Source organism: Adiantum capillus-veneris, chromosome 27 (genome assembly GCF_014529385.1).
Source record: "Adiantum capillus-veneris isolate H3 chromosome 27, ASM1452938v2, whole genome shotgun sequence".
Taxonomy (NCBI): Eukaryota; Viridiplantae; Streptophyta; class Polypodiopsida; order Polypodiales; family Pteridaceae; genus Adiantum; species Adiantum capillus-veneris.
This window is the reverse complement of record NC_140957.1, coordinates 27,890,491-27,903,612: the sequence shown is the minus strand read 5'-3', so window position 1 is coordinate 27,903,612 and position 13,122 is coordinate 27,890,491. Positions and strand designations below refer to the sequence as shown.

The 13,122-nt window shown below is 41.6% G+C and overlaps 2 protein-coding genes across 4 annotated transcripts in view; one reads left to right on the top strand and one right to left on the bottom strand.

The window, feature by feature from the left end:
* The first annotated feature begins 1,111 nt into the window (after positions 1–1,111).
* Positions 1,112–3,751, top strand: LOC147421687 (uncharacterized). Its single transcript, XM_086503271.1, has 2 exons — positions 1,112–1,772; positions 1,946–3,751. Exons 1-2 carry the CDS (start codon positions 1,549–1,551, stop codon positions 2,193–2,195), a joined length of 474 nt encoding a protein of 157 aa, XP_086359397.1. The 5' UTR covers positions 1,112–1,548; the 3' UTR covers positions 2,196–3,751.
* Positions 3,752–6,138: 2,387 nt separating this feature from the next.
* Positions 6,139–13,122, bottom strand: part of LOC147421686 (uncharacterized) — a 51,296-nt gene continuing 44,312 nt past the window's right edge. Inside the window, exons 2-5 of one of the 3 annotated variants that reach the window (XM_086502914.1) lie at positions 7,503–7,556; positions 7,041–7,302; positions 6,748–6,957; positions 6,139–6,370 (exon numbers count right to left, since the gene is read on the bottom strand). In XM_086502914.1, coding sequence (XP_086359040.1) covers positions 6,335–6,370; positions 6,748–6,957; positions 7,041–7,302; positions 7,503–7,534 — 540 coding nt within the window. In that variant the 5' untranslated portion in view covers positions 7,535–7,556 and the 3' untranslated portion in view covers positions 6,139–6,334. Of the gene's footprint in view, positions 6,371–6,419; positions 6,582–6,747; positions 6,958–7,040; positions 7,303–7,502; positions 7,557–13,122 lie in introns of those variants that run through there. The other 2 variants (XM_086502915.1, XM_086502916.1) reach the window with 2 other exon arrangements.

Below are 13,122 nucleotides of genomic sequence, written 5' to 3'. Positions count from 1 at the left end.
GAGAGAGAGAGAGAGAGAGAGAGAGAGCACAACTTGAACTCTTCGGATGTTGGTTTTAAAGTGCTCAAGAGGAGTTTGTAAGGTAGTCTATGTGAAGCTTTCCATGAGAGAGAGAAAGAGAGGATCTTGTTGGATACCTATTAAAATTTCCAAATTAATCCCCCCCCCCCCCCGGCCAAAACCTAGTTTGAGGCCCCTGTCACACACGTCGAGTTGGTAGCGTACCATTAGTGAAGCATCATGTCCGCTAGAGCAAAAACGTAACCGGGGTTATCCCCTCTCCCACATTAGGAAAGCAACGGACATCCAAAATACACGTCGCAATAAAAAAATTGACGAGCTTTGAACGTCCAGCCCTATGTGTCACACGAGCGGCATATTTTCTACAATAAATATAGTTTTATAGCCCCGAAAAAACCCTTTTTGCCTTGTCCGATCGCCTATGTGTGACGAGCCTAAATGAAAAGCAAAGGCCTACCTCTTGGGGCTAGGTCCTGTGGACACTGCAGTCCTGCTATCTAGCACACGCAGTCGGTCATTACTCTGCAACAATCGGGCCTCATGATGATGGTAAAAGGCTGGTCATACGCTCTAGAAACTAGTGAGGAAATGGTTGTCGCTCGAAAGACCGGACAACTGCTCTGTATGGGTAGAAAACGACAAAGCCTGCACGCCTTTTCACGGTGAATTTACATCTAGAGAGAGAACATCCAGTGAAGGGTAACAGGTTTAATGGGCAGTTCGCAAGAAGGCAGGCTGAGCGACCCTCGTCACTATCTCACACGGGTCCAGCCAAGAGGGATCTAGGATCCAAATTTGGGCGTGTGGAGCGGCTTTGATCTCAACCGTCCGATCGCGTAGTGAACTAGGGGGTGAATTCAGGGTGAACTAGGGGTGAACTCGGGGCAAAAATGGTGCCTCGAGTCACCCCTAGTTCACTCGCCTCACCGGGTGTGGTCGAACCCAAGACCTTTCGGTTGCCACACAAATGCCCTACCATCAGCATCACGCTAGCGCGTGTTGCTACCCATGTTGGCATGGCACATGATCATACCCCAGTTCACCCCCATTTCACCCCAGTTCAGTGCATGATCATACGGCTGAAATTAAAGCCGCCTCGCCCCCCCAAATTTGGGCCCTAGATCCTTGCCGTATAGTGACGAGGGCCATCTGACCTAGTCCTTGTCTCTACTCATGTGGTTTACGCGACAGAGAGAAGCATGGTCGGGATGCATTGCTCTGGAGCTATGGAAATCGAGGAGGGAGAAGGATGTCTGGGGTAAGCTGCCCTCAGAACTGCAGGAGCAGCTCTTCCCGCCCTTGCTTCAAAGAGAGATGGCAGTCCATCCGTGGATCATGTGAGCCCAATATCAATCTCCTGCATGTGTGGATGATGAAAATCCATGAGGGCTCTTTGGTGGTTTATATCTCTATGCTGAGGAAGTCTGCTCCCTTCAGCTCTTTTGTAACTGCATTTCCACCAGTGTCTTATGCGAAGAAAAATCCCGAACCCAGCACTTGTGCCTGCTTGGAGGAACTGGGAAATTCATGCTTTTTCAAAGAGTGGATGCTTTTGGACAACCCTTAACTGTCTATGACACAGTCACAGGCCGAACGAAAAACTTAAAACACCCATATGACAGGAAATCCTGTAATCTGTCGCCAATGTCGGTGACCATGTTAACTACAGAGTGTGCACCTGACCGTTTTTGCGACGTCTATGGTGTGAGGAGGGGTTCTTTAGACTTTTCAGAAAAGTATCCAAATGCAAGGTTTGTGTTGGTGTCAAGACGGTAAATACTATGTGTACAAATAGTAGAATTGTCAGTTTCATTTTGTTTTTTTCTCTGCATAATTGTCTTGCTTTCCTTGTCGAGTCTTTGCCCTTATCTATGAATCATACCACACTTAAATACTTACAGATACTGTGGACTGTTTTTATCAGGTCTAGAGTGTTTCACGAGCTCCGAGTTTACCACTCTGAAACAGATTGTTGGGTTTCATTTCCACAATCATCAGCGACAGAAGCTGATCCCGGTGACATGAATGACGTTTTTTTTGCAGAGTACTTCAATTTTGAGCATCAAAAGAGCACGTTGCATGTATGGACCTTGCAGAAGTGGATGAAAGTTCATGTCATGTTTGCATCCTATTTGCTTAAATTTCAAGGTGCATTAGTGTTTTGGTTAGCTTAAGGTACTTGATTCAACATTGAGAGTTACGATAGAAATGCTTCTTGGCTTACATGAATACATATCTATGTGATCTTTATGGTATGTAAAGAGCTAATGATTTTGGTATCTTAAAACACATGCACATTCATTATGAATCAATCTTAAGGCCAGAAGTGGGAGGAACCTGAAGGTTCACTCCCAGGGTTGCCATTAGCAATAGCAAGAGAGAAAATACGGAGCTATATAGCCGCTGTAGTGCGAAAGATTAAGCAAGCCTTTGAAATAGCACTCACATCAAATAACATGAAATAGGAGATGGTTATAGTTCCAAAAGAGGGACATACCTTTTGCTGAAATGGATTTGGTGTCTCGGCGATATGAGCTCGGATTCGAATCCCGAGACGAAACAGAAGATAGAATCATAAACATTTACAGAGAAAGAGGAAACTTTGGAGCTGCTTCAAGATGCTGGGTCCCAAACAATGATGCATGTTTGAGTTTGTCTCAATAATTGCCAGTATTGCCCACCTGAGTTAAATATGGGAAAGCATATATTTTAGCTTTTTTGCACGGGAATCACTAGAACAATCTTGGAAAGTGGAAAATTTGAGCTCTTGTTGCATGCCTTTGCCTTTTGTCTATGCACCACTCAAAGTTCTACCAACTATTGCTGATGCCTGGTTAGTGCTAATCTCTGCAAAGATCTTGCAGGGATTGCCAATGCTCTATGTTTGACGTGGGTTGCGAGTAGAGGATGAAACCTTTAGTCAATTGGTTCATTTCTTGCTCTACGCATAAGTGTGAAACAAGTCATTGTTTGTTCTCTCCACCATGCAGACTTCGAGGTAAGACTTCTACTAAGTGTGCAAGTGGATGAGTGTTGTATTGACATCACGGTATGCAGCTTCTTCATGGCATGATATGTTACAATATAATTTTTTAGGGAACTTTGCTTTGTTTTTTCTCTGTTTATGACAAAACTGTGGAAATCAAAGCAAACATCTTACTCACGGAATGTAGCATCATCGTCTTAATGCTACATCAATAATAATGAGGTGGTCTATCATTTACATGTACATATAACACAAAAGTACTTTAAAAGGCAAACCAACTATTTTTTACACCATTTTAGAGGTTAAATAGCATAGTTAAGAGTAATGGTCATATATGTGTCAATTGAAATCTTAAAAACATAAATCTTGCTTCCGTACCCATATACGGGTTGTTATATGTTAGCCATATCGAAAGGAAAAACTTTATGCATGCACTTTACTCCAAGCTTGTTCTAATCTGGTAATTTGTGTCAAATGTTGCAATAAGATAGTACCACAAAAACTCTTCTAATCAATACATCAATTGCATAAGGATTTGTTTATCTAGTCTCTCATTCTTCTTAGCTTATGCTAATCGTGTACTTTGTGTAACTATTAAGATAGTCATTTCTTAGTAATTGATATTATAAATTTGTCATTGAAATCCTATCTTTTCAAGTTTCTCTTTGAAGAAAAGAGAGCAAGTTTTTCAAAAAGAGCGTACTTTCACCTTATAAAGAGATAGTTCACCAAGATAAGAGTGTACAAAATCAAGAAATTATCATATCTTACATCTCTCCAGCACTCGAAGCCAGTTTAGGCTTCTGCCAAGAGTACCCCACCCTAACAAAAACGAGGGGGACCTCTTTTCATGATTATCTTTTGGCTATGTATCTGTAATCTTTGAGGTTTGTATCAATTGAGCAATCTATATGAATGTTAAGATAACAAATTCTCAATAAGGTTGTTTTCTCGCACAAACAGAATAACTCACCACAACAGTTTCCTTGTTAAGGAAGAAGATACACACACTCACTCACACAATTATATAAACATATGTACAATACTTGAAGGTTGATCAAGGTTGATCAGGAAGAAGATACACACTCACTCACTCACACAATTATATAAACAGATTTACAATACTACGGTAGCTTGTGTCTCACTAGATGTAGTACTACCAACTTAAAATGTAGAATGTGGTCATTGGTAATACATTATTCCTTCATGATGCTCCTTAACAAATTGTTTAAATTTCCTTTATTGCAAGGTCAAGTAATTGTGCATATAGAGATCACAAATGCAATATATCTCACGCTTTTGTTGTCTAGGTACAAAAGTTGCTAGCACTTTTAAACTAAAATTTGACACCCCTCCTCCTGTAGTAGCACCCATCCAATTGATCTTTAAACGTCTTATTTTCAAGGGACATAGAACTAGTAACGTAGTCAGCCATCTATGCTAGTTTGATGTTTGCAACGTTGGAGGTGGGCTTTAGCTTACGACTCTAAAAACCTCCTCTAAGTGGTATGATATGAGAATGAGATAAATGAATAAGCGAGAACTCACTCTAGCAAAAGAAAATGACAAGAAAGATGCCATGTAGACAAAGCCATGTGAGCCCTAAACACGGGCACCATGTGAGTACAATAATAAGCCATAAATGAAGTGAAGAAGTTCGTAAACAAGAAGAACGTCTGAGGTGAGAACCGTGTGATTGAGACAAGGTAGATGACCATCTGCGAGTGTTGGAAGGCGAAAAAGGCGATGGATAGAGAAAAGGGAGACTTCTTGTGAGATCACTACACTATATCAGTATGCCAGATGCTCATTTCCACATATCTAAAGTATGGTCAAATTGTTATTCAAGCTAATCAAATGGCCTCCAAATTCAAAAATTAAGACGATAATTTTCAAATTTGTAGGTGGGATAACATTGAAGTTTGAACCTAGGTTTTTCTTGAGCACTGCACTCCATTAATGTGAGAAGTGTACCGTGCCCAAGCGAGCAGCTTGCAAGGTTTCGTGTAGCCCATCTAAGGTGTCCTCATAGAGGTTTCTAGACAATCATGTCAATAATTCAAAAATTAGCATGTTGATTGTGCCATCTAGAACATTGATTCCCTTCATATATGTCTTACAGAGAGCCACTATCATTGTGTCATTTTCTTCTTGATTCAGTCACTCAACTTTCAGATAGAAGATATCGTTCAAAAGAAGAAGAAATGAGTTCGATATCCAAAGCCTGATTAGTACTACTCTCTTCCTTACTGCCACCTGCACTACTTGTGGATGGAAGCTCCCCTTGTTCCACCATATTCATGTTGGACTCCGCTTACATTGTTTCCAAAGCTCACTCTCGGGCAAGTCCAAAACGTTCAAGGTCTTCTCGGAATTTCTGGTCTCACTGCGAGTCGTGGGATTTGCCCACATGAGGGACACTTCAGATTCTGGGACCCCAGTTTGAACGGTTTTGCTGAGTTTCTTATAGATCTTTACCTAAATCCCTATTAGCGGGATCCAGTTGTGTAATGGCTTGCTCTAAGTTGCGAAAATGTGTATTGTAGCTAAGGGACATAGCCAATCAGAAAAATAGCTACACATGAAAAAAGGTTGGGACCAAATAAAATTTATGTTTGAGCTATGTCTACTTCATGATGCATCAATATTTGGAGGTCAATAGAATGTAAACAGATAATACATATCATAATTTAAAGATATCAAGAGGCTACAATATCTAGACATTCCATCAACATTCACTGAACTGATTTACTTCAACTCTATAAACATCTCCCTTGAAGTCAGATAGGCCGCTCACATGAGGAATCAGGATGATAATGACATAACCTTGCCCCTCTCATCAAACAGCTTAAAGAGTCACGGTCACATGAGAGATCCAAATTTGGAAGGATGCTGTGGAGGCTACATGTGATACTAGTTCAACCAGCACCAGCAGTACTGTGGTGCCGATAGCAGCGGGTCTAGGAAAAACGGTTGTGCCATCTAAGCTTGAAAAACATTAGTCTATCGTGAGTCTTTGTTTCAAGGCAGATATTTCTCCAGCAGCACGCATACCTCTTTGGGCAATTCATTGCTTAGAGATGAGTATCTCATGGTGGCCGATGCAACTTTCCACATTGTTTGCTCAGAGAGAACAAGAATGCTGCATTCATTATAGAGAGGTTCACAAGGAAACCAACAGTGGTTTGCTTCTTTGAAGCATATATATTGCAAAGTGAGTATGTTCTGATTATATACATTGCTTATCATGCATTACACAGAACACAATTTACAGCAAGAGAATAATTGCACAAGCCTTTTCTTCATTTCTAAACTCTAAATCCAATTTTATCCTTTCCGGCGAAGACAACAACAGCACCAACTCTGAAAAAATCAAACACAAAAACCATGTGAAACTCGCTACAATTATGTGGTGTGTTAATGAACCTAATCATCACTAATCAACAACACAATGAGGTTCAACAGCTATGTAAGCCCAATCACCTTGATTATAAAATGTGCATTCATATGCATCCTGAACTCCAGTATAAATGAATAGAAGGCTCTATATACATCGCCGTGCTCCTTCCAAAAACTAAAAATGGATCTTTTTAAAAAATCACATTGCAGACTAGCTGATGGCAGGTGCTTATTTAATACAGTACGCACATACTCCCCTACATAGTCCAACAAAACTGATTCTCTTTTTCTTCATTTGTGTGTCATTAGCAGCTTGAAAATTGATGCACTTACATACATACCTGAAGTGAAGAGCCTTCTGCCGAGCTTTGGGAAGACCCCCTAAACTTCATGGGCAGTAAAGATGCTGCATGGTTCGATGAAAAAAATGCCGCCCTCCCTGTCTTTTTCTCATGTACTACTTTCTCAAAAACAGCGGTGAACCCTACCCCTGAGGCCGGATCTTTCACATTCCACTCCCCAAATCTTGGCAGCAAAGAGCCCTTATCAGACTGAAAAATTATGATAAACCACACCTCAGGACATATAAAGATGTGCATAGAAGACTTTGGCTTATTTGACATTTCTCTCTTACTTGATCTTTCCTTGCCAAAGGTGCTCCAAGTTCATTGCTGCTGCTGCTCCTTTTTGTATTTCCAGCCTGCAGTTTGCGACCCAGTCTGCCAGCATTACCTTGAGGATGATGTATCAGAGGTGGCCCAGAGTGTGGATTTGGAGCAGGAGCCTCTGAGCTTGTGTCGTCGTTTTCCCCACTCATAGACTCGATTGTCAGAACATGAGTAGGAATGGCCATAAGCAAAGCGTGCTTTTTAGCATGAGTAGTTGCTGTATCACATCTGACATACAATTGAACTCTGAGACCTTTTTTTCCCAACCAGTCTATAATGAAAGATCATGTACATTGTGGCCGATGTCAACTTCATCTAACTCAACTCTGATTACTAATTCCAAATATGTGTAAACCACTTCCAATGCTTAATTGCCACTTATATTTGTAGTGAATGCCACTCAGAATGGACTATGTAAACTTTTTCACCTCTCAAGCTCGTTCACTCGGTCAAAGCACATGTAGCTTTTATTTCCTTACTTTCTGAAAGCATAGAAAACAGAGAATGATCCACCTTTGGGGCTACATAAGAGTTGCAACATAAAGGATCATCGTAATCTTTTTGCACGCTCAGCATTAATTACAAACCCCCAACAAAACCTATTCCAATAAACTCTGTCCACTCTGGTCTCAAAATATTTGCTCTCCCCCCATCCATCAAGACAAGAAGTAAATCTCATCAACTAGGCTACCAAACTTCAAATAGAACCATTCTCATAAGGAATCACAATTCAGTGGCTTCAATCATTTGAAGGGGTACTTTAAAAATCTTGTCTCAACCTCAGACAAGCATAAGAAGCCAGAAACTACACCGACTACTATAACGATTAATGAAATTCGCGATTTGAATGAGGGACAAGATTTTCTTTTTGTGACATTGTTGCTAAATAGACTATTTTCTTCTTTTTTATAAATAGTTTATTTATTGAAATAAGAATATTTAAATGTGTACACTTGAATTGTTTAATTAGGAACTGTAGGTCTACTAGAACTGAGAAAAGCCATCAGGAACGAACATTCTGATGTATCATATGATGGGTGACGTTAAGCATTGTGAAGGAGTTGTTCCGTAAGTTTGGTGGGAGGGACCGGGGAATGGAATTTCCGATGCGTCACATGATGGGTGACGGGAGCATTGGATACGAAATATTCCATTGGCCTGGGAGGAAATCCGAGTTGGATAAAGGATTACGCGTAAAGACGTAGACACAACAATAAAGATGGGTTTTAAGAAGCTTTTGTTAAAAAGCAGGATATTTTTAAGTGCTTTCTAGGCTTTTGCTTTCCCGTGAGGAAATCTATGTCTGCATTGCATCTGTGCATAAGGTTGCATGCAGCAGGGATGCGTAGGAAGTGTTGTGTAGCATCAGTTTTCAGCTCACATAGTTTTTATGGAGTTTATGAACAAGTTCACATTATTTTTTAGAGGTGACTGGCTACCCACTTTATAAAAATAACGAGGGTGATCACTCTCTCCTCTCTCTAGAATCTTCCGCCAAGCCCTCTCTCTCCTCTAGCTATTTCAACGCCCACCTTGATCTGTCGCGGGAGTTTTGCCGGCTATTCCTACTGTAAGGACAAGGGTCCTACGGGCAACGCCACCGGCACGGCCAGACAGTGTGTATGCTAGGGGGAGGCTATAAGATAGCATGGTTGGGTGGAGACTAGCACATGCATTACCCTCGTCCTTTTACTAGTATCCGAGCTATTCTGGGGGAAGGGGAAAAGCGGGTTGCATGTGCATGCGACGCGCATCTTCTCTCCCACGATTCGCAGACAGGGACACCTACACCCCCAAGTGCAGCAAAAAGAAGACAGGCACAGATTTCTGTGCGCACGCCGAGAAGGTACACAATGGACAACGACCGCAGCCGCCCCACCTACGCCCTCCACGGCGGGCGACTAAGGCGGGCGACCAAGGCAAACTCGACCGGCAACTCTACGGCACCGAGGTTCCGTTGGTTGCGCGCGTAGGAAGGCTCTCTAAACCCTTGCATGAAGGAGGGTTGAACCCACCCCATGAGGGTAAGAGGCCAACACTCTACCATCCAAGCTATTGAGCCTTAATGTGTATAACAAAGAAAGATAGCATACTTGAGTTGACAAAGAAAGCTAGAAGGAAAGGAGAGCTACAAAACGTCAAGGAAGTAGTTTCACCCTTCCTTTTCACTTTTTAGAGAAAGGCTAGTTTTCCTCCAAAATTTATTTTTCTTCGAGGAAGCTTCACAAGTGAACAAAAGCCTTCACAAAAACGAAGAGTTTTTGTGAAGAATCAACGAAGGTGTTCTTACGAAGAACAAGACGTAAAGCGCTACAATTTCTGCAAAGCGAGGATCGCATGCAACACACAAAAGTCGCCGAGCATAAAAAGCACAAAGACTTCAAGCTTTACAAGGTACAAGTTGACGTTTTTTCTCTCTCTACATTAGCATGTGTTTACCATAACCAGCGAGGATATTCCATCTATACACACTTTTGATTTTGAGCACAAACATCAAAATCCGGGCACCACGGGTGCTGCTGATATTAATATGCATGATGATGATGATCTAGGAGATCATGGCCTTGTAGAAATGGCTGCTTTCAAGACTTTGGAAAATCGCCAGAGCGTACTTGAACGCAACCTCTCTGCACTAAATGCAAATGTTACAAATCTTACGGAGTTACTTTTGAAATTTATGAATTCACAAACGGCTCAAGGAGCCCTAGCTGGCACGGTTCAAGGAACCCAAGCTCGCACGACTCAAGGAGTCCAAGAGGCAAGTGCTTCAGAAGATGCAGAAGGTAGCAATGCATTACTTAAGAATATCACCATTCCTGAGTTTCACGGTGAAGAGCGTGATCGCAACAAGGATGCAGTCAATACGTTCTTACACAAATGGAGTGATATTCATAGGCTGAGACACACTCCAGATATTAAGACAACTGTGGAAACAAGTCTATCTCTTAAAGGTAAGGCCTATAAGTGATGGATGATATTTCCAATAGATACTCGTTTTCCGTCTTGGGCTGCGTTTCAAGCTTCTTTCTCGAAAGAGTTTTTGTACTCCAATGAAGAGGATAAGAATTGGTTAGCATGAGATGCATGCCGCATGTCTTGCCTCTCTCTCACTCAGTATCTTTTCAAGTATCGGAAAATCATATTAAAACTAGAAGGTCTAGATGAATTCCAAAGATACGGGGTTTTAATAGGGGCCTTGACAAAGACTATCGTCTTCATGTCAAGACCCAACATCCAAAAACTTTGGAAGAAGCCATCGGTCATGCCCAAAGATATGACGATGACCAACAGAAGAAGGGAAATGTTCTCTACTCTAAGAATACTTTTGCTAAGAGCAGTCTTGGCTAAGAGCCGATAGCGAGGAAGACCTCCCACACGTTCCAAGAGGAATAAGAGACAATCTACCTCTCCACGCCCACAAGAGGCTAAGAAGCCTAAGCAATCACGAGATACTCCACGTGGATCTCTCAGCACTGCTGATTTCGAGCGTGCAAAGAAACACAATTTGCGTTTCAAATGTCTTTCGGACCAACACAACAAGAAGGATTGTCCTCTTTTGCAAGGCAAAGAAAAGGCAATGCAGACGGTGCAACGCCTCACATTAGATTCATATCCTAAATATTGTGCCGTAGAGGTTCTCCATATGGAAGGAAAGCACAAGTGTTGTGTGCCTGCTTCAATGTGGCAGCCCACCTTTGGCCCCCATGAGTTGATTCGCATGCATGGTACTATTAAGGACAACGTGCTCGTATTTTAGTGGATGATGATGCAACTCATAACTTCCTGAACTATAAGCTAGTCAAGAAATGAAGCTTACACAGACTCCCTGCTCCCACAAGTATGTGGTAGAACAGATGTCTGGAAATAATAAAGAAGTATGGGACACAGTAGTTCAAGGGGTTGAGCTTATGGTTCAAGATCATGCGAAGACCTTTGACTTTCAAGTTATGAACATGGACCGTGCTAATGTAGTTTTCGGACGGGAGTGGATGCGTAGTTTAAGAAACACATTGTACACTAGTTATGAACACAACTCCTTATCCTTTATGGCCAATGGTAAACATGTGCTTTTGCTTGGTGAGAAAAATATACCATTTGCACCTTTTATATGTACAATCCAGCTTTTTATTTTACAGAAAGCAGATTTAATAGATGAAGTCTTTTTGTGTTACTGCTTGTCTCCAAGTCTTGTGAATTCTCAAGAGCAAAGTGCTGTGAATTCTAGTTATGGTATGCAAAATGCAATGAATTTTAATGATAAGCAAAGTGTTAACAGTTCTTAAGAGCAAAGTGCTCTGAATTCTAATTCTATTGAGCAACATGCAACTGTTGTAAAACAAACATTACAGGAATTACAAGATTCTCCATCCCAACATAACTCTAGTTTACTTCCTCCTTTTGCATGGCAAAAGCTGACTCACTTACTCACGGAGTATAGTGATGTATTCTCAAGTGATTTACCGCCGGGTTTACCCCCTACATGTGATGTGCAACATGGCATAGATGTCTTGCCAGGCACTAAACCGGTGAGTAAACCACCTTATCGTATGAGTGCTAGTGAGGCCAAGGAGGTTGAGAATCAATTGGCTGACTACCTCGCCCATGGTTTCAGTAGACCTAGCACTTTGCCTTGGGCATCACCAATTCTATTGGTAAAAAAGAAAGATGGTACTATGCGCATATGCGTAGATTATCGCAGATTAAACGCTATAACCATCAAGAATAAGTATCCTCTGCCTCGAGTGGATGAGTTGTTTGATCAACTCCATGGGACAAGATACTATACAAAGATAGATCTTCGCTCAGGATATCACCAGGTGCGTATCCTTTTGAAAGATATCTCTAAAACTGCCTTTAGAACACGATTCACGCAATTTGAATTATTGGTTATGCCTTTCGATTTAACCAATGCTCCAGCTACATTTATGACACTCATGGATAGTGTCTTACGTCCCTATCTTGGAAAATTTGTTGTGGTTTTCCTTGACGACATTCTCATTTACAGTAAGACTGAAGATGAACACATAGAACACTTACGATTAGTGTTCGAACAGCTACAAACTCACGCCATGTAAGCTAAGCAAAGCAAGTGCGATTTCTTTAAAACAGAGATACATTACCTCGATCATGTGATCTCTTATTCTGTCATCAAGATGGACACTGACAAGGTCACTGCCATTCTTCGATGGCCACATCCCAACACGGTTGAGGAGCTTCAAATCTTCTTAGACATGGCTGGATTTTATCGACAATATATCCGTGATTATGCCAAAATCGTTGTTCCTATGACGGATCAGCTTACAGCAAAAGATAAGACCTTTTCTTGAGAAGAAGCCCCACAACGAAGTTTTGAACAACTCAAGGTAGCTGTAGCCACTGCTCCCATCCTAGCAATCATTGACCCACTTAAGCCGTTTGTGGTAGAGACTGATGCTAGTGATAAAGCAATTGGTGCGGTACTTCTCCAAGAGGGAAGACCTATAGCCTTTGAAAGTAAAAAGTTGGATAGAGCTCAACAAAATTATTTTGTCTATGAGAGAGAGCTCTATGCCATAATTCACGCTTTACGAAAGTGGCGACACTATTTATATGGTGCCGAGTTTGAAGTAGTTTTTGACTATAAAAGTATAAAATGGTTTACTACTCAAACAGACTTGAAGGGTCATAAAGCTAGATGGACAGAGATCCTTCAAGATTATGATTGTAAGCTACGATATCGCAAGGGGCGATATAATGTAGTAGCGGATGCACTAAGTCAAATACCTCAGATTAATTCACTTGCTTTCACAGAAATAAAGAGTGAATTTTTGGAGTCATTACGTGGCAAGTGTGCACAATATCAATCATATGCTGAAGTGTGGAGTACAGTTTTAAGAAGGGATCCCTCAGAATCACATGTCTCTGCATAGCTAGATCAACATGTTTATGCACTCGAGTTCATCAGTCAATGGAGGAGAACTATGTGTGGAGGTTAATGCTCGCTGCTGCTCCTGCGCGTTCCCCTCCCCCCCCCCCGCCTGCTCCTGCTCCCCCGCGCCATAGCCCCCC

What these genes read in the sequence shown, in the direction of transcription:
- LOC147421687 (XM_086503271.1), top strand. Translation starts at nt 1,549, where the DNA reads ATGCTTTTTCAAAGAGTGGATGCTTTTGGACAACCCTTAACTGTCTAT. An exon ending in GAAAAGTATCCAAATGCAAG is followed by an intron (nt 1,773 to 1,945) that starts GTTTGTGTTGGT and finishes TGTTTTTATCAG; the next exon opens with GTCTAGAGTGTTTCACGAGC.